At 44.4% G+C, this 24,204-nt stretch overlaps 1 protein-coding gene and 1 long non-coding RNA gene across 8 annotated transcripts in view; one reads left to right on the top strand and one right to left on the bottom strand.

Annotated features, from left to right (window-relative positions):
* LOC119627340 (uncharacterized) overlaps window positions 1-10,204 on the top strand; it is a 56,038-nt gene extending 45,834 nt beyond the window's left edge. For both annotated transcript variants that reach the window (XR_012089504.1, XR_012089505.1), the window contains exons 5-6: window positions 4,489-4,691; window positions 5,359-10,204. This is a non-coding gene — a long non-coding RNA (uncharacterized lncRNA). The remainder of the gene's footprint in view (window positions 1-4,488; window positions 4,692-5,358) is intronic.
* The window catches only part of SEZ6L (seizure related 6 homolog like), a 213,546-nt gene extending 189,904 nt beyond the window's left edge, over window positions 1-23,642 (bottom strand). For 5 of the 6 annotated variants that reach the window (XM_007975228.3, XM_007975227.3, XM_007975226.3 and 2 more), the window contains exon 1: window positions 23,319-23,624. In XM_007975228.3, the coding sequence (XP_007973419.2) occupies window positions 23,319-23,412 (94 nt within the window). In that variant the 5' untranslated portion in view covers window positions 23,413-23,624. Of the gene's footprint in view, window positions 1-23,318 lie in introns of all 6 variants that reach the window. The other variant, XM_007975230.3, reaches the window with a different exon arrangement.
* Between the last annotated feature and the right edge of the window lie 562 nt (window positions 23,643-24,204).

A 24,204-nucleotide genomic window follows, 5' to 3' on the forward strand; every position in this document is an offset into this window, starting at 1 on the left:
TTGCATAATCTCTCTGTCTTCATCCAATTAGAATCTGGGAAATGCAGGAAGGATGTTTAAAAGACTTTGGAAATGGGCCTATTTTACCCATTAGGCCCTGAGGCCTACAAGCTTTTTAAGAGCCCATGAAAATCCCTGAGAGCTGAAAATAATATATTGGCTCCAAAATAGTAAAAGAAAACTGCAAAAGCAAAATTAATAAAGGCTTAAATTAAATGCCTCCACAACACGCCGTTATATCAACCTCAGTGTTTTTTAAATTTAGTGTTCATAAAAGTTTCATTATATTTGAAAAGAGTTGATGAGTTAGAGTCTCATTTCACAAGAATTCCTGCGTATGCTTGATGATTTTCAAGAAATTATAGGTATATATAAATTGAGAGAGTTACTGGTAACAATATAATTTCAAAAACATAACTTTAATACTTCTTCTTAAATGTTACAGTAAGAATTCTTTAAATTTGTATGCTATGACGTGAGTGTGAGACTCCAAAATAATACTGCTTAGATTAAATCAAGGTCTTAAAATGCCTTTGCATAGGACGGGTTGATGGAGAGATGGCAGGATGGATTGGTGGACAGATTAATGAATGGATTCATCAACAGGTGGATGAGTGGACAGGTGTATGTAAGGATGGATGAACATGTGGGTGGATGGATGGACAGATAAAAGGATGCATTGATGAAAGGATGGACAGGATGTGATGAACAGATGAATGGATAATGGAAGGATGGATGGATGGATGGATGGATAGATTCATCAATAGGAGGATGAGTGGAAAGACAATTGAATGAATGGACAGGTGTATGTACAGGTGGATGAAGAGGTGGGTAGATGGATGGACAGATAACTGGATGCATTGATGAATAGATGGACAGGGGATAATGGGCAGACGAATGGATGGATGCATGGATGGATGGATGGATGGACGGATGGATGGATAGATGGATGGATGGATGGATAAAGTGACTTGCTTAATATTACTCAGTGAGTTAGTGGATGTGCCCTGACTTCTGACTTTCAAGCTGTCATTAAAGACATTTAAATTTAGTCACAATCACTTGAACACAAGGACTGGAAGTGTCCTGTGAGGCCAGATGGTACAACTTGCTCATTTTGCAGATTAGGAAATTGAGGCTTAGAGAAGGCAAATGACTTAGTTGATGGCAGATTATTTTTTATTTCCAGCTTCTATTTTAAGTTCAGGGATACATGTGCAGGATGTGCAGGTTTGTTACATAGGAAAACGTGTGCCATGGTGGTTTGCTGCACGGATCATCCCGTCACCTAGACATTAAGCCCAGCATCCATTAACTGTTCTTTCTGATGCTCTCCCTCCTCCCACCCCCGACCCTCCAAAGACCCTAGTGTGTTTTGTTCCCCACCATGTGTCCATGTGTTCTCATAATTCAGCTCCCACTTATAAGTGGGAGCATGCAGTAGTTGGTTTTCTGTTTCTGCATTAATTTGTTGAGGATAATGCCTTCCAGCTCCATCCATGTCCCCGCAAAGGACATGATTGCATTCCTTTTTATGGATGCATGGTATTCCATGGCATATATGTACCACATTTTCTTTATCCAGTCTACCACTGATGGGCATTTAGGTTGATTCCATGTCTTTGCTATTGTGAATAGTGCTGCATAGAACATACACATGCATGTATCTTTATAATAGAATTATTTATATTCCTTTGAATGTATACCCAGTAATGGGATTGCTGGGTCAAAGGCTATTTCTGGGTGGCAGATTTTCTTTATTCTCATTAGACAAGAGGTTGTTGCTTAAATGTTTCCCTCTTAGAGAGACCTGACATGGACCTATTGCTCAAACATCCTACGTATTTACAGGATAATGTTTTACAACCGATGACAACTCACTGCTAAACTCACAGGCCTCTGTCTTGCCACACCCCAGGATCTTTTTCTGCACACTTTCCATGCTTTCTCCTGCAGAAGGCAAGGTGGTAAATGGCAGTATTGGGTCTGGATGCAAGCCACTTTGTTAACCCTGCTGGGGAGAAACATGTCTGCTTAATTCACAGTTGGGTCATTTTATTATTAGCACACACTCAGTTCCTTTACGGGTCTTTCAGATATTGATTGAGACATGGTAGGAAAAAATAAAAAGAAAGCTCTTGATTCCTTAACATGCTGGATTTCTCTGTGACTTTTCTCTTGGCGAACATCTCCTGACGTTCCTTTGGCAAGTCCCCACCTCCCACTTTCAGTCCATGTGTTGGAGGAGGTCAGGGCTGGCCAGTCAGGGTCCTACATGGTTTCGGCCCCAGTGACTTGTTCACAGATGAGCACATGAACCAAGGCTGACTATATACTTAATCCTCTCCACAACCCTGTGAAATGGGTACCATTATAAACCCCTGTTAAAGATGAGAAAACTGAGGCACAGAGAGATGAAATAATTTGCCTGAGATAAGTGGCAGAGATGGGATTTGAACTCAATCAGCCTGATTTTAAGTCAGCGTGCTTAACCTATAATCATCCTGCCTTTTAGTACTTGAGGTATAGTATGTCCTCCAAAAATACCAGTTGATGGGTTTTATAGGTGCTAAAATGTATACATATATATCTTTGCTCCCATCAAGTGCATAATTTATAACTTGAAAGTGAGTTAATCTCTGGGATACTTGGACTCAATAACCTCATGTAACTTTACACATATGACAACTTGTTTACCTGAAAATTTGCTTCTTGGTAACGTCAGCTATGTGGAAACCATCAAGAACTAACAATGGGTGAAGAATAAAAACCTCCAAATGGCAAATGGTCAAAGTGGGCTTTAAAACTGGTGAAAGTTTTTCTTTTCTTTTCTTTTCTTTTCTTTTCTTTTCTTTTCTTTTCTTTTCTTTTCTTTTCTTTTCTTTTTTAGTGTGGAGTCTTGCTTGGTCGCCCAGGCTGGAGTGCAGTGGCGCGATCTCAGCTCACTGCAAGCTCTGCCTCCTGGGTTCATGCCATTCTCCTGGCTCAGCCTCCCGAGTAGCTGGAACTACAGGGGCCAGTCACCACGCCAGGCTAATTTTTTTGTATTTTTAGTAGAGTCAGGGTTTCACCGTGTTAGCCAGGATGGTCTCGATCTCCTGACCTCGAGATCCGCCTGCCTCGGCCTCCCAAAGTGCTGGGATTGCAGGCGTGAGCCACCGTGCCCAGCGGAAGTTTTTCATGGAAGAGTCCCTCTTTCTGATTTTTCATATTACAGTTGTCTGTCAGTATCCACCTAAGACTGGTTCCAGGACCCCCAAGGATACCAAGATCCATGGTTGCTCAAGTTCCTTATAGAAAATGGAGTAATATTTGCATATAACTTATGCACATCATCTCAAACACTTTAAATCATCTCTAGATTATTTATAATACCTGATAGAATGTAAATGCTGTGTAAATAGTTGTTTTAGTATATTGGTTTTTAAATTTTAAGTTTGTATTATTTTCTATCATTGTATTGTTATTTTCATTGTTTTTAAAAAATATTTTCAATCCACAGTTGGTTGAATACTCAGATGAGAAGCTCTCAGATACAGAGAGAAGATTGACTGTATTTATATGTGAATGTTATCTGTTTTCTCAGCTCAAAGTAATTTAGAAAATGGCAATCTGGGAGGAATTAAGTGTAGCATTGTGGAAAGAGTCTTTGACTCAAGAGTCAGACTAATCCAGATACAGATCCCAGTCAGGGAACATAAAGTCCAGACAAGTCAAGGACTTCACCTCTCTGAGCTTCAGTTTCCTCATCTGTGAAATGGTGGCAATAATGGTATAGACCTTATAATATTGCTGCAAGGAGGACATTAAGTCATTGGTGTAAAGTGCAAATAGTAGGTCCTTGACAAATAATATCCATTTTCATTGACTATTGATAAGTTTTTATTCCTTCCCAGACTCATTTTCCTCATTTATAAACTATGGTTTATAACAAAAATCCTCCTGGGCCATTTCACAAAGTTGTTGAATAGCAAAGTAAGGTAATGGAAATAAAAGTGTTTTGTAAGTGGTCAAATGTCTCTTAAGTATAAGGCAGAATTACATTTATTAGTGCTAGAGCAGTAGAAATTACACTATTGTTAATATTTCCTACTACTATTAATCATCATTATGACTACTGCTATTATTTTTACTGCTGGTACTATAAAAGAACACTGATATTGGCCCTTAGATTCCTGCATTCTCTCACAATAATCTCCTGGGTTAAGACTGACCACACTTGGCGTGAACACTTAGAGCCATGGCTTTTCTGTTGAACCTGAACTAACTGCACCTCCTTCGTTGCAGAAGTGAATTAGACAAGGGTTCCTTTGTGCAAGGAGACACAGACATAAACCAATGATGGAGTACAGAGTGGCGAATACCTAGCATAGTACCCGCTCAGCACATGGGAACAGTGCTAATCGTGACTTAGTACAAGGGAGTGGTAGGTTATAGATGACTGCCAAGTCATGTTTAGAGAGCTTCAGCTTTCACTTTTGCTCTTAGGACACTCTCTCTTGGAATCCAGCTCCCATGCTGGGAGAAGCCCAAGTCACATGAGGGAAAACTTACATGCTCGGGTGACAAGCAGCTCAAGCTACCAGACACTCGGCTGAACCCCTTGGAGGCTCAGAGATGATTTGGCTCTTTTCAACACCACGGTGAGCAGAAGAATCTCCATGCGGAACTCAGTCAAACCACAGAATCATGTGAGACAATAATATTTGTTATTTTAAGCCACTAAATTTCGGGGATGGTTTGTTATGCAACAATAGTTAACTAAAACAAAGTGGGTATGGGTACTGCAATGTGATGCCCATAACTCAGCTTAGACAGGCAGGGAAGGCTCCCTGGAAGAGGGTACATGTGCAAATCATATGAGATTTGCTGGTTATGCAGATGAAGAGCGGTCCTAGCTCTTCTCAGTTATGGGTGAACCCTCTTCTCTACATGATACATTTTGAGTCCAAGGCAGGTCAGCAATAAGGACCAGAATTTTAAATTCTCCTCTCACCCGGATAATTGTTTCTCCTCTTTAGGGATCAGCCCCACTTCCCTGGCTTTAAATCAAAATGACAGGGCTTCCAAATTGGTTCAGGTTCTCATGCATTTGTAAAAATGTCTTTTGCTGGAAAAGGCTTGGTATATCTAATTTCTGCCCCAAGCACATTTTTATAGTTCAGCTATATTATAAATGTCATTTAATTTACCCAGCAATGTTGGCCCTACATTAAACCGAGAGCCAGTGATAATATATATAAGATTCTTTTTGTACAGTCTGATCAGGGTTTGGGAGGTGGGGAGGGGTGGATTTAATCATCATTTGCCCAAATTTATATTCTTTCCCTCTCTCTGCTGCTTTTTTCTGTATTCTAGACACTATGGGGGAGCAACAAAGAAAACTTTCAAAACACCCAGCCATGTTTAAGACGGCAAGTCTGCAGATGAGTTGGAGGTTTTAGAAACACAGCCAAAGGGTCAAAGGCTGGGAATCCAGTGGACGTTTTAACAAGTGCAGAGCATCAGCCTCCCTTCCATTGCAATCGAAAAGAAATTGCACCAGGAGCGGTGGGCTTGGTGGAATGGAATTCAAATTGATGTGGTTTGGTTCTGTGTCCCCACCCAAATCTCATCTTGAATTGTAAGGCAAATTGTAATCCCCATGTATTGGGAGAGGAATCTCATGGGAGGTGATTAGATCATGGGGGTGGTTCCGCCATGCTGTTCTCATGATAGTGAGTGAGTTCTTACAAGATCTGAGAAGGGGCTTTCCCCCCTTCACTTGGCACTTCTCTCTCCTGCCACCAAGTGAAGGTGGACATGTTTGCTTCCCCTTCTGCCATGATTATAGGTTTTCTTAGGCCTTCCCAGCCATGCAGAACTGTGAGTCAATTACCTCTTTCCTTTATAATTTAACCAGTCTCAGGCAGTTCTTCATAGCAGTGTGAAAACAAACTAATATACAAATTGTCCCTGACCTTAGTGGGGAGGCTAGGAGAGGTGACCCTATCTTAAGCTGGGAGGTGTGGGATATAATTAACTCCTTCAAATCTTATCTGTGAGGACCTCCTAAATGATTCCTCTTTTGTCTTTAATGCTCTCATTTTCACTTCATAGACAGCATTACCAAACCCAAAAATCCCCTCCCCTGCTCCTTAGCACAGCTGAGAATAAGCCCCCAACACCTCCCAGCAAGTCCTCCCTGCCCTACAGGATCAGGGCCTGGCCACTGACAACGATTCTCTGCTTGATCAAACTTTAATCAGGCCCCTGAGCCTTCTTCTAGGCCAATTTGTGCACTTCTTTGTGGAATCCAATTTTAGAAAAGAACCCTGCTAAATCACTTGAGCAAGAACCCCACGCTCTGGATATCTGATCACCTTCCATATCTGATCAGGTCCCTCATCCTCCACCATCTCCAGGTAATGTCTGATCATGCTGGCATGCCTTCAGCAAGAATCCTGTTAGGTGGATTTAAGAGAATCTCTTTTACACCTGATGTTTCCTTTCGGTAGTTTTCCATCCACTAACTTTCCCGCCCCTACTTTGCACCTTGGGTATAAATTCCAAATTTCCCATTCGTATTTGGAGTTAGCCCAATCTCCCCCACTGCAAAATCCCATTGCAGTGGTTCTCATCAGAGTGATGGTCCTGAATCAAGTTTGCCTTATTATGCTTTAACAAGTATTAACAACTGAATCATTGTTTTTCTTTAACTCTTTCTCTTAACTTCATTTTGCCCACTTCCTTCTCTGTTCAGGATATGCTGGCCACACTGGCTTCTTGTCAGTTCTTCAAATGCCCCAAACTCTAGGGACTTATCTCTGGTCAAACCAAGAGTTGAATCCTGAGTGCCCACAGGTCCCTGGCAGCTGCTTCCCTGCAAGTGCAGGAGCGGAAAGGAGGGCTGATGGTAGCAATAATTCATATCAGGGAGGCTGTCCGTGGTGCACGGCAAACCTGTGCTTGGTTCGTGGGCAGCCAGGGTGTGATCAATCACACACTTCACAGGGCACATTTATTTGGCTCATTAAAAGAGTTAACTAGATTTTCAGGGAAGAGAGGATTCCAGGAGAGCAGGGCTACCTCTGGGGAGGGAATATGGTGGGCTAAGAGTAGATTCCCGCCCCTATTCATACTACAAAGAGGTGACAAATTCTTTTAAAGTCACATAGACATGGATATGCATGCAGGGTCTTACTAGCTGCGTAATCTTGAGAGAATTGCTTAATCTCTCCGAGCCTCAGTGACTCCTGCTGTAAAATGGAAGTATCAGCCCCCCCCACCACCACTGATCTCCTATGTGGCTTAAATGAGATCACATGAGTAAAGGGTTTAGCATATGCCTGGCACATAAATGGTGGACATAATTATCATGAACAAAGGAATCCTAAAAGGTCATGGCTTGGGGGTCAAATCATCCAGGTGAAGTTTACTGATAGCCTCAGAAAAATCCAGAAGGCAGCCTGTACAGCTCAATCATGGGTCCGACTCAGTAGGCAGGGGTATAGCTGGGTTTCTGGGTCTTTAAAAGCTCTTCATGTGATTTTAACTCATAGTCCATTTTGGAAACTATGATTCAGCCCAGGCCACTAAATTTAGAGATGGAGAAACTAAGGACCAGAGAGGGACAGAAATGGGCCCAAGGTCACACAGCATATTTTTGGCAACCATGTCATCTCCAGAACTCATGTCTCTGACTCTCATTGGGTGGTCTTTCTGGTAATTCATGCTGATAAGTTATATGTTAGATCAAGGTGTCTGGTTGTGGCTGGTGCCCTCAAGGGCAGTGTGACAGAGGGATTCCCATTCTCTTTGAGATTCTAGATGCTCTCAGAATCTCCCAGCTCTCTTTTTAACCCCTTCACATACATAGTATCCCTTAGAATGTCTGAAGTTCATTGGAAGCCCTTAATCTTGTTTACTGTCACAGATTTGTTTTGTTTTGTTTTGTTTTTAGACAGAGTCTTACTCTGTTGCCCAGGCTGGAGTGCAGTGGAGCGATCTCGGCTCACTGCAGCCTCTGCCACCCGGGTTCAAGCAATTCTCCTGACTCAGCCTCCCAAGTAGCTGGGACTACAGGTGTACGCCTCCAGGCCTGTTTAATTTTTGTATTTTTAGTAGAGATGAGGTTTCACCAGGTTGTCCAGGCTGGTCTCAAACTCCTGACCTCAGGTGATTCACCTGCCTTGGCCTCCCAAAGTGCTGCAATTACAGGCGTGAGCCACCACAGCTGCCCTCTATCAGAGATTAATAAGCCTAACCTTTTTTTTTTTCTTATTGTAGGGGTAGGCCATTGTTTCTACCCCATTCTGCAAACATCGAATGATCTGCATGCTTTAGGGTATGCAGCCCAGCACACAAAATATTAATGGATATTTATTGAATAAATGAATGAATGTTTTGGACCAGCAAATGAATGAAAGATCACAGGAAGCATACATTTCTTGAGGGCTGGTACTATTAGTTTTTGTTCCAGCACCTACAGCAGAGCCTACAAAATAGACATTTATTAAATATTTGCTTATTGGGATTGAATCAGTGAATCAGATTCTGAATTTCCCATGGCCTAGTGGGAAAGAGAGATGCGCAAACAAATACTAAGAATAGAGCAGGCTCGTTACTATAGCAAGGGTACCAGCCTGGTGCCATGGAAGCATTGTGGCAGAAGTGGGGCAGAGAGGGAGGCAGGCATCTGGTTAGGGATCCCAGAAGTGGGGTACAGGGGCACCCTTGCTTCGTACTAGACACTGGGTAGAGGGAACCATTGAAGACAGCCTGAGTTGGGGGAATTCTAGGCCTTGTTTCAATCATGGCAAAGAGGCCCAAGAAGGAGAAAAGCAAGTGATGGGCCAATACGGGCTGCATGCTGACTCATTTTGTAAGAATCCAAAGTCTATATGCCCAAATTGAGGGTCATCCTATAAAATAATGGGTCTGTACTCTTCCAAAATGTCAGTGTCAGGATAAATAAAACCAAGGCACTGTTTCATGGTGGAGTCTCTCTGACCCTCGGGTTGCTGAGAAACAGAACTAATTTTCCATAGTACTAGGTCCTCGGAGTTGTTTTTGACAATCGAATGCAATAATGGGTATCTTCTGCCATGTGCTAAGCATAAGAAATGACTATTTATTTTTATTATTACTTAGAATAAAACTACCCCAGGACCCAAAGGAATTAATTTGTTTCTGGCCAAACCTCATTAACTGATTGTCCAAGTTTATGCTTTACGGAAATAGAGTGCATATTATTTATATCTATACACACGCTCAGCTGCATCTACATAATTCTCTGCAGTTCTGCTCAGGATATATTTTCCCACATTCACAAAAGAAGGAAATGCCAACATATTGTTGCAATAATTGAAGGCAGTAACGTGGCTCTCAGCAGGCCCCTTTGGAGTTCTCTTCTGCCTCTGTGAAGTCTGGGATAGTTATTGGAGGTTCTCTTAAAGTGACATATTTATTTCACCCATTAAAGGAACATCAACTAGTTTTTTTTTTTTTTTTTTTTTTTTTTCTCTTGTTGAAGTTAAGGAAGACCAAACGAGCTTGCTTTGTTTGGATAGCAACCAGGGCTCTAGGGAGTGGTCTCAGGAATTCATGGCTCCCAACCCTGGTCCCTTGGAGAAAGTTGCCCCTACCTGGAAGTTATCAGGACAACACAGAAGGGAGGATAGGATAGAAGAAAAGAACTATTCATATCTGGGTTTGAATAATGATTAGATAAGTTATTTGACGGCAAGGATGTGTTTTGTTTCTCTCTGTATCCCTAGTCCTTATCAAGTGATTGGTACAGAGTAGAATGTCTAAAATAAAGAGAAAGTAGGTCTTGGATGAAAGAATGAATGCGTCATGACTCCAGCACTGTTTAGCCATCTGACCTCAGCTTCCTTATGTATAATCAAACGGTTGTTAGGCACCCTTAAAGGTTCTCCTAACAATTAAGCAAGATTCTGTAAATGAAGTCATTAATAGAGATTCTAGTATATTATAGGAATTTGTTTCCTTCTCAGCCTTCCCAGAGGTCTGGTTTCTTTAGAACCAGGGAAGCAGTCTGGTAGAGACACAAGCACTGCTCTCTGGAAGCCCCTTGCTAAGCAGTTGCTCCTGATGTCACTCATTCACAGGTGGAAAGGCTCCCGGCAGACAAGCCACACCCTTGTGGTGCCTCCTCTAGGGTTTTGTGGCTGATCCGAGATAAACCTCAATTATAAAACAACAGCCAGAGAATGATGGTTTTACTCACTTGGACCCCTGCCTTCTGCTTGGAACCTCCATTTTATTAAATGAGATAATAACATACCTTAAATTGGGAAGGTGTGCATAGATGTGGTTGTTGTAAAGTCAATGCTCCTCATTGAATTCCCATAGAATGTTTTCTCTGTGGGGATCATAAAATTGTAAATTCTGTTCTAGCTGGTTATTATGCACCAAAGGCCCTTTCCTGTATCAAGACACTTAGGAAGGGCCATGCATTCATTTATTCACAGTGGTATCTATATTGAGTACCTAATTTGTGTGTCAGGCACTGTGCTAAGCTCTTGATCAAAAATTCCTGATTTCTGTCTCACATCAACTCAATGAAAAAGGTACAGTTAGTTATTTTCCTTGCACATGCTATTTCCATAAAGCACAAATATCTTGCCCAAAGTTATGCAGCCAGTAAATGATAAAGCTGGGATGCAGACTCAGGCCTTGGACCTTAAATTCTGAGGTCTTAGCCACCATCACACACCCAATGAGCACCTGCTGACTACCTGGTATGCCAAGCACTGAGCCAAATGTTGGTGACCTAGACATGAGGAGTTTCTAGTCTTCTAAGAAGACAGCCATTCATTCATATGCATGCTAATAAGAATCATTTCTTGCATACTAATTAAGAACAATAACACTTCAGCATTTATTCATTCAACATGTCTGCACTTACTGAGTTTCAACTATCTGGGAGATGTAGTGTTGAGAGGTGGGGTTTGGGAGGGAGATAAAACAGTCCTTGCCTTGGAGAGACCTCAGTCTAGAGAGGAGAAAGGCTTTCAAACACATGCACCTCTGGGGCGGTGATTGATAATGATTATAATCCATTCATTGTAAGGCAGCCATGTATCTCATGACTGAGCTCTCGCTGTGTTCTAGCACAATTCTAGGTCCTGAGCTCAAAATAACTTCATGTGGGTACACAATGATATGTATTTTTTAGAATTTCTTGTAATATCAAGTGGACTACAGACATTGCATATTTAATGATAATGATATAGTATGTTATTATATATTACACATAGTGTAAAATTATTGAGCTTCTGCTACATACCAGCCACTATTCTACAAGTTTTACAGGGTCAGCTCATAACTCCTCACCACAATCACAGGATGTAAGTCCATTTATCATTTTCATTTCACAGTTAAGGAAATCGAGGCCAAGAGAGGTTAAGTAATTTACTCAAGCTTACGCATTCAGATTAACAAGAAAGGCTTTCTTTAAAAACAACAACTACAAATAGCAACAACAACAAAAACTTTGTTTATAACCCTAACTGAAGTTAAAATATGCAAATTAACCTAGCATATCATTTTTTATTTATGCCATAAATTATGCAAATTTCCTTTCCTGAAGCCCTGGAAAACTAGGCTTGATTCCACATATTTTACATTAATTTCCAAGGTGGTTGGCCCCAAATTAGCTTTCCACTCTGTTAAACCTGCTTTAAAAGGGGGCATAGAAGGTGGAAGCCTGATCAGAAGTCCTTAGGGAATGAGAAGTCTTGGGAGCTCTGTCCTCCTTCCTCTGCAAATTGATTCATAGTTCAGTGGCATACTTCCATATTCAGGGCTGCCACATATGGCAGCAAAGGTTGTGCACTGCTTAATTCCAAGGGGTACCATTCACATACATGTAGTATAAATAGCTCCCTCTGGAGTTGTGCAGGATGGCAGTCACATGCATTACATTCTCTCTATCCATCCTGCAGAGAGAGGCAAGGGAAACATTCCATTCTCATTTTGCAGATGGAAACTGAGGCTTGAGGATATTCAGTGACTTGCTCCAGCATGACTCAACACAGAATTGGCAGAGTTGGGATCCACAGTCAGTCCTACTTCAGTCCTAAGCCTGTGCTGAGTCCCCCATTCAGAATGCTCACTCTGGGTACGTTGTTCTAAATATCTCCTTTCCCTGTTTGCATAATATTAAAACTTTGTAGAAAAATGGTTACCAAAACCATGCAGGGAGCCACATGTTTGAAAAATACATTCTGTGTTCCTACTGACCTCCCTTATTGCACTTAATTCCACTGTCATCATTCCAGATGAATCTCTCATGGGAAAGGAGGAGAGCTCCTGGGACCCCATCTTGAGGCTTCTTTCATTTTCCACTCCAACCTGATTTTCAATGCCTGGATCACTTTTAAATGCCTAAATACACCAGTTCATGAGGCTCCCTCTTTTCTAGCTCTCTATCACCCCCAATTCCTACTCTAAATTATTTTTTCCTAAGTCAGATTTACCCAAATAATGTGAAGATTGCACATTTTTTGCAAAGGCTTTTGTGTTCTATGTCCAAACACTTTGAGTCATAGCTGAAGACTGCATATCATTCATTCATTGGTTCATCCATTCACTCATTTATTCAACAGAATAGCTAAGAATAAAGAGATAATAAAAGTCAACTCCAACCCTGAAAATCTCATTGTATAGCACGGAGGGAGGCAAGTCAACAGATAGTTACAATGATGATAGGATTCTTCCCAGTTTTCTTGGATGTGATTATCAGACAGGCCACATCTTGATGAATATGTGTCTTACTGGCAAAAGGGTTGCAGAGTCACATCCTAGAAATGAGAAGAGTTGAGAAGCAACTATCAAGGCCAGCAGTGAAAGCGTGCGAGACTTCATCAGTGGCAACTGCTCTATCCCAAGGTATGGTTTTGTGTTACATGGCATGCTTTCCATACCAGTCACAGATGATTGGATTAAGTATGAAGAACCAACCTATTGCCCAGTTACCCAGTGCAAAGGACTGGGCAGAAATCATTTGTGCTCTCTCCATGCTGTCTAATATGGCGGCCATGAGCCACACATAGCTACTAGGCACTTGAAACGTGGCTAGTGGGACTGAGGAACTCATTTTTAAATACAATTTGATTTTAATTAATTTTAATTTAAATATCTACATGTGGTTCGTGGCTACCATATTAGATAGTGCACATGTGGTGATTATGCTGGAGAAGCCATAATAGCGAATGGGTAAGTGGAGGCGATGAGAGATCTATGGTGAGTGAGCAGAAGGAATTAGGCAATAGAGAGGAAGCCAGAATGAACAGATGCGTGGGGAGAAGCAGACGCATGCAAGAGAGAAGTGGAGAGAGTCCTGGAATGTTCTTGGCTCAATATTTGCAGTATCCTTAGAGCAAACCTTCTTATTCTTCAGCTATCCTGAATGAGTCTTTGCCCTAAATGTCTTAGACCCTTTTTGGCTTCTATAACAAAATACCATAAACTGGGTGGCTTATAAGCAACTGGACATTATTCCTCACAGTTCTGGAGACTGGGAAGTCCAAGATCAATGTGCTGGCAGATTCAGGATCTGGCGACGGCCCGTTTCTTATATATCACAGCTTCTTGCTTCCACATTTCCACCTCTCATGGTGAAAGGGGTGAAGTGTGTCTCCCCCTTTTTTTTAGATACAGGGTTTTGCTCTGTCACCCAGGCTGGAGTGCAGTGGTGCAGTCATAGCTCACTGCAGCCTTGAACTCCTGGGATGCAGTGGGTCCCTCCATCTCAGCCTCCTGAGTAGCTGGGACTACAGGCATATGCCACCAGACCAGGATAATTTTTATATTTTTTTGTAGAGATGGAGTTTTTCTATGTTGCCCAGGCTGGTCTAGAGCTCCTGGCCTCAAGTGATCCTCCTGCCTCAGCCTCCCAACGTGCTGGGATTATAGGCACGAGCCTCCACACCTGGCCTCAGGCCTCTTTTATAATAGTACTTATTCCATTCATGGGACCACTACTTTCATGACCTAATCAATTCCCCAAAGCCCCATCTGCTAATACCGTCAGCAGAGGGGTTAGGATTTCAACCTATACATTGGTGTTGGGGGAGGGGACACAAATATTCCAACCATAGCACTATACCACAAAAATCACATTAGAATATATTATTTCCTCTCTTGGAAGCCATCGCTGACCTGAGAATCAGCTCAGTCCATCAGTAACAACAGCAACTCATAATTCCCCTCCTCATCCTCATCACTACCACCCACTCCATCATCTCAGAGTTAAGTGACTTGTTCAAGATAACAGCATTAGGTTGGAACCCATATCTCTTGGACTTTAGGGTCTGTGTATTTTTTATTATTATGGTGTATGGCTTTGAAGAGCCCATTCCATTTTGGCAATGTGAACTCACCAATTTATGATGCTAAGCTAAACTGGGAATAGGTGAGACCAGACAAGGAAACTGACACCCGGAGGCTTATACCCACTAAGACTTGTCCTGAGCTTCAAACCCCAGATGCTATACTGTATCCACCTACCTTGTTCTAATCTCTAGCCCCAAAACATCCCCGGGGTCCACTACTTGCTCTGGGCTGGCACCAACTACATTAGCTATGCCTCACCCAATCTTTCCCTACTCTCCACACGCCAGATCCCCAGTAGATTTCTCAATCAGCCACTATCCATGACCCATGGTGAGAGTAAGGAAGTCTAGGAGGGGTAACTGGCCTGGTCCCTGGGTCTTCTTGAGCCTCTTCATTTAACTCTTGCTTGCTTGACTCAAGCCATCTGCTTGGATGGCACCATTCCCAGGTGAAGCTTATCTGCTGGTGCCTTGAAGATTCAAGTACGAAGTCAGCAGGGGAGGGAGCTATGGCTTGATTCCCACTTCTACCAAAGCCTCTTTCATGCAGTCAGTCTTCCACGGACACATAACGTAAATGTCCCATGTGGGTAATAGAAGCCGGTGGTTTGCTGAAAACAGATACCCTTAAAACTTCCATTGCCACACTCCTTGGGTCTCAGGACATAAACTTGAGGGGGGTAGGGATTCCGTTTTTCTTGAAAGTAAGTGGAAGTCACTTTAGAATGGGAGTCAGAAGACAGGAGTAAGGGGTTCAAGTCCTGGCTCTGCTACTCACAGTTGGGACTTTGAGTAAGTCCTTTCTTGTCTCTGGGTCTCTTTCCTCAGTGAAATGAAAATATCGGGGAGAGGATTGAGGCAGATAAGAATCCCAAATAATTGCTAGAATCTGACTGATATTACAGAGAGGAAGGAGGCCTACTCTAACTATACAACCTCTCTCCCACATCATATTATCCCTGAGAAGTGGGCAGAACACAGACCCTCACTCCTATGCAAGGCCCAGTGCCAGCTCAAGGTGACAAAGTGGCTTGACTAAGGAGGCACATCTAATAAGAAGCAACAGACTGAAACTCAGGCTGCTCTGACTCTAGAGCCTGGGTTTTTATTCACTTTGCTATACTGTCCCAGTTTTCAGCTGGACATTTGCTGTTTTTGCAGTTGCCAGAGACCTAAGAGAAGGCAGATTCTACAATAAGCAGTAAAGTGTCCAGAAGGTTTCTGCTTTGAAATCAGCTTAGGTCCAGGGTGAATAGTTGCAACCAATATTTCCTTTGGAAAGAAAGATGGCTTCAGTGAGGACCCAATGAATGGCCTATCTTGTGGTTTTGTGTTTGCACAAAGATGTTTTCTTTTCTCTTTACAAAGTGTATTTCTCTCCTTCTTCCATCTTTTAATTTTTCTTTCTCTTCCTCCTTTTTTGTAGAGTTATTTAGTGATTTCACATCTACTATCTCGTTGATTTTCCTCCACAGCAATCCTATGAGGTTGGACACCATTATCATTCCCATTTTTCAGGTAAAAAATCAAGGTTTATACAGGCTGCCTAAGACCACACAAGACAGGGGAGTCAGGAATTAAATTCAGACGTCAGGACTCTAACTTCACCTCCCCAAAAGTAAGATTAAGAGGAAAACTAATTTAACACAATGGGTTGAGAACTTATACTGGATTAGATACAGGCTAAGAGACATATGAATAAGATTCAGCTGAGGTTTTCTAAGAGTTCATTGTTTAGGGGGAGGGAATTATGTAAATTGGCAACTCAGGCATTATCAGTGTATGAATTACCCATAGCAGAGGGATAAAATGTGATAAGGGGCCAAGAGAATCACTTATAATTGGCATAGACAGGAGAGAAGCAAGGGAAGACTTCACAGAAAAGGAGAATTAGGGACTGGGTTCTGAAGGATGAATAGAAGTTTACTAGGTTAATAGTATAGCAATAATGGCAAATTTTTATTGAGTGCTTGCAATGAGCTAGGTATATCCACATACATTGACGAGTCTTAACAAACTTTTAATGTAAATCTAATCCTCTCATTTTATATATCAGGTCAAAATAGGCCTAGAGAACTAAAGTAAATAGCTCAAGATCATGCTGCATAAATAAGCCAGTTGGGAATTTAATTTAGTTCTCTCTACACAACCAGCTACGCGCTCCTCTAGGATGACAGTCCAGGCTGCAGGAATAGCATGAGTAAGATGAGAATAGGGCTCACACACAAGCCCTCAAAGTAGGTATGGAAGAGGCTGGGATAAACTGTTTTCTGTCTCGGAAAGCTGACTTGGGACACCTGGCATTTGCCACTGGATGAGAAAGCATCTCCCCTCCTGGAGTCCTGTCAAACCACCTTGCTCTCCAGGCTTGCATCAGTTCTCCATTTCCATTTTGCTCTGTGCTATGTGATACCCACATCTTCATGCCCCAGTATCTGGAACAAGTGTGGGCTCTGGAATCAAAGAGTTCTGGGGTTGAATCCTGACTCCACCGCTCATTGCCCATGAGACCCTGAGTGAGTGCTTATACCGTTTTGACTCAGTTGCCTTGTCTGTAAAATCTAGTTTATCATATCATCTGATAGGAATGGATGAGGATCAAATAAGTGAATACAGGATAAACACAAAGACAGCCTCCTGGCACAGAGTAGGCCCACAATAAATGGCAAATAGCAGTGTTATATTTGCTATAACGCTGGCTGTAACAAGCCCAGGAAGAAGCACATGCGGGTGTTCGAGGTCTTCGGCCTTCCATGCCAGCACTTACTTCCTCAAGGCTTGATTTCGTAGTATGTGCAAGGCATCTTAACTCTCTGGTACCATCCCAGCCCTGTGAGGACAGCTTTATTAATGTGGTAGTGATTATTGTGATCCATCTCACAGAAGGAAAAAGTGAGACTCATAGATAGGAAATGGTTTAGCTTAGGTCCTGAATTTAGGGACTTACAGAAACCAATTTTATACAGTGTGAGTTATCCGTTAATGGTTGGGTGACCTGGAAACTTGAGAAATTGCAAACAGTCCCATCATTTCGGTGCCAACCGATGAACCAGTTAGTCTACTCACTCTCTTTTATGAGGTTTTCTCCTTTCCTTGACTAGAAAGAACAATTCCTATGTTCATCTTTTCTGGGAACTACTGAAGGTTGGTTTTGGTCTCTGTCCTGTCAGTCTTTGGAGTTTGGTGCACTCACCCATCCAGACTATCTGCACATTAATGGTGAAAGGGTCTTTCTCGCACATTTCATTTAGAAATGCAAAAGGACAAAGCTTGGAAGCCACCATGGATTTAAACCTTGCCTATGCATAACTCAGCTTCTCTAAGCCTTGGTTTCCTCATCTAAAAAATGAAATGATATTATTAAAATTAATTAAAATAACCAATGTAAGTGCCTGAGATATAGTAAATGCTCACTAACTGTAATGATTGTGAATTAGTTGCCTATAAATAAAATTGTAACCTGTTTAACCTTATGACTCACTTCAATTTGACCAGCTTTACTTAAATGCTTGCTATGTGTGCCAGGGACTGTGTTAGGCATTGAGTACACATCCCATGCGCATCTGGCAAACACACATCATCCCTTCCTGAGAACCATCAGAATCTGCACATGGTCTTGGGGAATGCAGGATATAAAAGGTAGTAGTGGGACTTGATGTTATGATTCTGACACCAGCCTGGGTTTGAGGCTGGACTTCAATCCCTTTCTTGGCTTTGTGATGCTAGGCACATTGCTTAACCTCTCCGTACCCCAGTTTCCCCAGTCTATACAATGCAGATAACAACTGCATCTCTCTCATGGGCTATTGTGAGGATTCTCTGCACATATCCATATAAACCACTTATTTATAAGGCTTGGAACAAAATCAACACTCAATAAATGCTGTTTGCATTGCTTAAACTCAGTCCTTGCCATGTTCTAGTAAATTATATCACGTGGGTCCACTGACCTCCTCCCAACTCACCATCCTTTTACCCTCTCCTCAAAGCAGTTCTATTCCCTGCCCTGCTCCCTATTGTCACAGTCACCAAAGGGATGCTTCTAAGGAACTACAGTAACCAGAGGATTATGCAAACATGCAAATCCACTAAAGCAGTGTTTACCCAGGGCTGTGTGATGCTGTCTGTGCTCAGCAGCTGGGCCTCGCTGCCTTCCGAGAAGATTCCTTCGGTGTCATCACAACCTCTAGTGGACAATAGCGAACACCGCGGCTTAAAGTCCTTTGTTCCAGCTCTCATCCACCCAGCCCATGAAGTTCAGGGCAGAGCAGGGAGGACAGGCAGGTCCGACAGATTCTCTTTTTTTTTTTGAGCGTGAGCATGTGCACCTGCCTACTTTCTCCTCCCACTCGCTCCTCTGTTTCCTCTCTCCAATTCCGCGGGGGTGTGATGTGTTCTGAGAGTGAAGCCTTCAGGATTTTCCCTATCCTACTGTAGAAATTTCTCCTCTGGCTGCTGGTACCTGTCACATCCCCTTCAGGGCCAGCTCAAATGCTACCTGCTCCAGGAAGCCTTCACTGACCACCCCTGGTGAGAATTAAATATATCCACGTGAGGTCCCATAGATCTCCGATATCCCCCCCGCCCCCCAAAGCACTCACCACATGGCATGGATGGTAGTAGTTTACCTGCAGATGTCTCTTGCTAGGCTGCCATTACTGGGGCAGGAGCCTTATCATATTATAATTCTCCAGCACCCAACACAAGGTCTACCGCATGCATAGTGCTATAGATCGAATGTCTGTGTCCCCCCAGATCAATATGTTGACGGCCTTATCCCCAGTGTAATGACATTTGGAGGTGAAGCCTTTGGGAATTAATTAGATTAAAATGAAGTCATAAAGATAGGGCCTCCATGATAAGGATTAGTTCACTTCTAAGATGAGGAGACCAGGGCTCTCTGTCCCTATTGGCCATATGAGAATTTAGCTAGGAAGTGGCTGTCTGCAAAGCAGAAAGAGAGATGACAGACGCTCACCAGATACTGAGTCTGCTGGCGCTCTGAGCTTGGACTTTCCAGCCTCCAGAAATGTGAGAAATAAATTTCTGTTGTTTAAACCACCCTATCTAAGGCATTTTTGTTATAGCAGGCTGAACTAAGACACATAGGAAGTGCTCAGTAAATTCAAATGAATGAATGAAAGGGCAAATGTCTTCTTCCGGAAGACTTGCTTCTTATGCCTTATTTCCAACCATTAACCTGCTATCCTGCATCTGCTCGATATCCAGTACCAGGAACTCTGATTCCTGATGGTAATATTGAGGTTCAAAAAGAAACAGCATAAGAGTTTGGACGGGAAGGGTGTCTGTACCAGGCAATGTCAAATTCTCATCTGCCAAAGATGAGAATACAGGTAACTGGAGCTACTCATTATCCCCCTCCCACCCCTTTCTACTTTAGCCTGAATTATCCCAATATTGACACCAACATCTGCTTCATGCCAATCTCAGAGATTTGTTTTCTTGGTGTCTACTAATAGGAGCAGTTTGCCCTTTGGAAAGCAGGGAAAGAAAACATTACTTGAGCACCTACTCTGTGCCAGCTGCTTTTACATGCATTATGTAATCCCTGCAACCATCCTTCCAGGCTGGTATCATCAGTCCCCCTTCCCCTGCCCCCACTCCTCAGATGGTGAAATGGAAGTTGAGATAAAATAGTTCTGCTGAAGGCCATGCATTAACAGACAGTGGATCTGGCCTCTGGACCCAGGTCACTCTAATTATGGAGCTACACTTATTTTCCTGGACTTTATAAATCTCATTCCAGTGCCCAGCTCAGTCAAACTCCCCAGAACAGCCTTGCCACAGCCTCTTGGATGTTTTGAAGTTTGACTTCATGAAGGAAACTACAAAAATACAAAAAGGGCAGTTGGATTGACACTTTCCTTGGAGCATTCTCCTGGCTTTTTACCTTTTCTTTCTCTTTTTTCCCTGCGTGTGTCAAGAGTGACCAATAATTTTTTTTTGAGAAACAGGAATCAAATGGAGTAAGCAGAAAGAGGGAGGGGAGAGATGATGCCAAGGCCTCCAGGCTGAGAGGAGCTCCATTCTGCTGACCTTTGGTGTTGCACACAACTGGTTGTTCCACAGGTCAGAATTCCCCTCTTCTGCCCTTAGTCGCCAATTATAGCTTGGAGCGCCCCTAGTGGAGGTCTGCACCGTGGGTATATTGGAGAAATTGTCTCTGGACAGAATAGGAGGGCCAGTACTAATCGAGCCCGTTTGAACAGCTTGCAGGAATGGACTTGTAAGCAAAAATAAGAAAACAAGCCACTCTGATCAGAAAATATCCTTTTGCCTTGGAAGGGGAAGGAAAGGAATGTAACATTATTTTCCTAACACCCAACTGAGCCATATGAACACAAGATGAATCCCTCAAGCTTAGGTAAGGTGGCCCCTGGCAGGAACGGGCAAAACTGTACGGAAAATAATGCCAATCCGTAATGAAAATAGTCCTTAAGTGAATCTAACAACAACACACGTTAGAGACTGGGGAAGCAGCAAATCTGAGTCTTATTGAGCAATACTGAATTTGCCTTATTAATTCAAGAGAAAAAGAAAAGAAATTATACTTAGACTCTGCAGTCTTAGCACGCAGCTACAATTATTCCCCATGTGCATATCTTAGACAATAAGGAGTCTCTTCAAAAACAAGTTATACTTTATACTTATTCATGCCTTACAGCGAAATGGCCCAGAGAACCACGTGACCTGCATAAGAATGTAGCAACAAGTCCCTTTTGAGTATTTACAAATCCCCTCACTCCACCACAAACAGAAGAACTAGTTTGCAACAACGAGTTAGGTGAATGGTTCTCCATCTGAGTGGATGTTGGGCTCTATATTAAAAACAGAACTTATCGCGGAAGGTCAATTGTCTCCAAATGCACCACCAGACTCGGCAATGCTCATTGGCCAATCTCACTCCTTCCTTATGACTCAGAATCAGAACCACACAGTTATTAATGAGCTTTCTGAAGCAGCACATCACTTGACTTTAATTTGGTGGTGACCTGAAGTTAATTTAAAAAATATGCTGGCTAGCCATAGTGTTGAGCAGTTGGAAAAATAGTATGAAACGTCTTAAAAATTAAACACACGCATGTATCCCCCTGCTTTTACAATGTGTTTGAAGCCAGTGAAGGAAACAGAATAGGAAATCCTTGTCTTAGATGACAATTCAATACGTGCCATTAAGACAATTTTTTTTTTTTTTCCCTGCAAGGTGGTGTATTGGAGAGTGGAGTCCTCAAAGGTAGAGCTGCTTTAGAAAATCCAGTAAGCTGCTGTGTAGCTTCAGGTTCTTTTTATATGTGTGTTAGTCACAACACAGATTCAAAAGGGGGTGGGGGAGGGAGAGCTGGACTCAGTTCAAGGCCACCAAGCCATTGTTAGAAAGAGACAGCTAATTAAGAAAGGCCATGCTGTGGTGGAAACGATGTGTTTAAACCAAATCTCTTTCCCTATCTTTCCCAGAGAAATTGTCCAGACCTGGTGTAAACTGTGGATATCATGGCCTCATAAAAAAAGGGGAGGGGGTTCTTCAATGATATGCTTTGTTAAACAAAAGGTGATGAATAATTTCCTTTGCTCTGCACTCCGGGCTCTACATTTAAAAAGACGGGGAGATGGGGGATAAAATGCCTGATTTATGCTGAGGGGGGCACTCCAGGCCACCGGGAAGGGTTGAAGGGAAAGGAACCCAGAGCCAGGGCCCATGGAGCGGAGAGCTGTCCAGGGCCTTTGGTGCTGAAAGCAGGTGTGTGCGCGCTAGGGGTCCAGAACTGCCCGGGAAAGAACACCGCCAGTCCCCCAACTCTGAGTCAAGACGGTGCAAATGACAGAGGCGGTGCCCCAGATGAGCACAGTGCCCGCTCTCCCTCTGTCTTCAGCCTGGGCAGACCCTGCAGCTGCCTGCTTTTTTACACGTGAGGAGTGCATTTCTGGGAACTGGAGTTAGACCTTGCAAGAAGGCCGGGTCCGGTGGCCAACTAACGCTCCCATTGACTTTCGGGTCTCCAAGGTGCCTGAGAAAACCCCCGAAGCTCTGAGGGTTAGCTTTGGGTGAGTTAGGCGTTGCACCCCTCTCTCTATCTGGCCCTCTCCCCGACCCATAACTTTTCCTGGGGTACCTTACCGGGGTGGACAGAGGGTATGGCTCCAGGTCTGAGAAGGAGGAGCTGTCATTCTCTGCTAAACTTGGGCCCCTCTTCCCATTCAGCAAACACGTGGTAGGTGAAACTAACACCCCCCATCCCCATTCCTAACAGTGATCAGAGATGCTAGGCTGTCGGGAAGAGAGTAGAGGGGAGTCCGTTCAGGTTCCCAACTGCTAACTAATATCTCTTCTCCCTCTCCTACCAAGTTCTCAGAGCCCTCAACCCCCTCCACCGGCCTCTGGCGAAAGCCACACCCAAGTCCGGTATCCTGACGCTTGGCTGAGATCAATCCAGGAACACAGCCCCTCGGGGCAGCCTGAACCAAAGGAGTCAAGGGTTTCTGAGGTGTCGTGGGGGAGCGGCAAATGCACTGTTTGAGTCTAGTCCTCAGTTGCAGGGTGGGTCAGCTGCTCACCCCCCTTCCTGTCCTCTCCCCGAGAGGAAGAGAATTATCTGGCACCCAGCCCCGGGTGCGGTTGCAGAGAAGCTCCGGGAATTTGGGGTTTGGAGGCGACCCCACTCCAAGGAGATCCTCTTTGGCTGCAAAGGAGAATCAGCCTCACAGCCGGGGAAGACCAAAAGGAAGCCCGCAGCCGAAGCAGGGAAGCGTCCGAGTCCTTCAACACATCCCCACCTCCACACTCCCATCAGCCCGGGCCAAGGGGACGCGCGGTTCCTAGCCCTGAATTTGGGCAGCCACCACCGCTCCCCATCCCGGCGGGTGGTGCCTGAGTCGCCTTGGTCAGCCCCGACCCCTGGCCGCCCCGCTCTCCCGGCAACTTTGCCCCCTCCCCGCCCCGCCCCTCGGGGCGCTTACCTCTCTCCAGCGCTGCCGCCGGACTCCCCAGGAGCAGAGCGAGGAACAGCGAGATCCCGCCGAGTCCCGCGGCTGGCGGCCGGGCCGCGGGCATCGTGGCTGCAGGGGGCGCGGAGCCTCGGGCTGCGGGGCGGGCGGACGGCGCGGGAGCCGGGAAAGGAAGGCAGCGGTGAGCTAGGAAGGGGAGGCGGGAGCGAGGGAGGGGGCCGCGGGCCGGGGCAGCTTCCGGAGCCCCCCGAGCGGACGCGCGCTCAGCCCCGCGGTCGCTCTGGCCGAGCTGCGCCGGGCGCGGGCGGGCGAGTGAGGAGGAGCCGGCGAGCGAGCGAACGAGCGTGGAGCGAGCGGGAGGAGGGAGGGGGCTGGGGCCGAGTCTGTGCCGAGCGAGTGCAGGGAGGGAGGGGGCGGGCGAGCGGGCAGCTAGCTGGAGGGGCCGCGGCGGCGCCGGGGGTGCCAGCCGCCACCTCTGGCCGCCGGCCCGTCGGCCCTGCAAAGTTTAAAGCCAATTCCCTTTGCGTCCTGGGAGCCGAGCGTTTTCTCTCTCTGCTGACACTCCCAGCAGCCCTGCCTGGCCAGGCCAGGCTGGAGAGCACCCGGACCATTTTCCAGACGGTGAGGTGGAGGCCTGGAAACCGAGCTTATGCGCAGCCCGGAGCTTTCCATTGCCTGCTCAGCCTTCCAGATACATCCCAGTTCCAGTTCTCTCCAGGCCCCTCTGGGATCCAGCCAGCCTGCTTCCCCGCCAGGGCCCCGCTGCTTCCAAAGTGAGTCCCCATAACCTAGAAAGTCTCTAACTCTCTGGATCTGGTGATATCTGTGAATCTACTAGAACACTACACATAGCCACAAAATTGTGGCTGCAACCTAACAGGAGGGGGTCTGGACCCCT

Source organism: Chlorocebus sabaeus, chromosome 19 (assembly GCF_047675955.1).
Source record: "Chlorocebus sabaeus isolate Y175 chromosome 19, mChlSab1.0.hap1, whole genome shotgun sequence".
NCBI classification, from domain to species: Eukaryota; Metazoa; Chordata; class Mammalia; order Primates; family Cercopithecidae; genus Chlorocebus; species Chlorocebus sabaeus.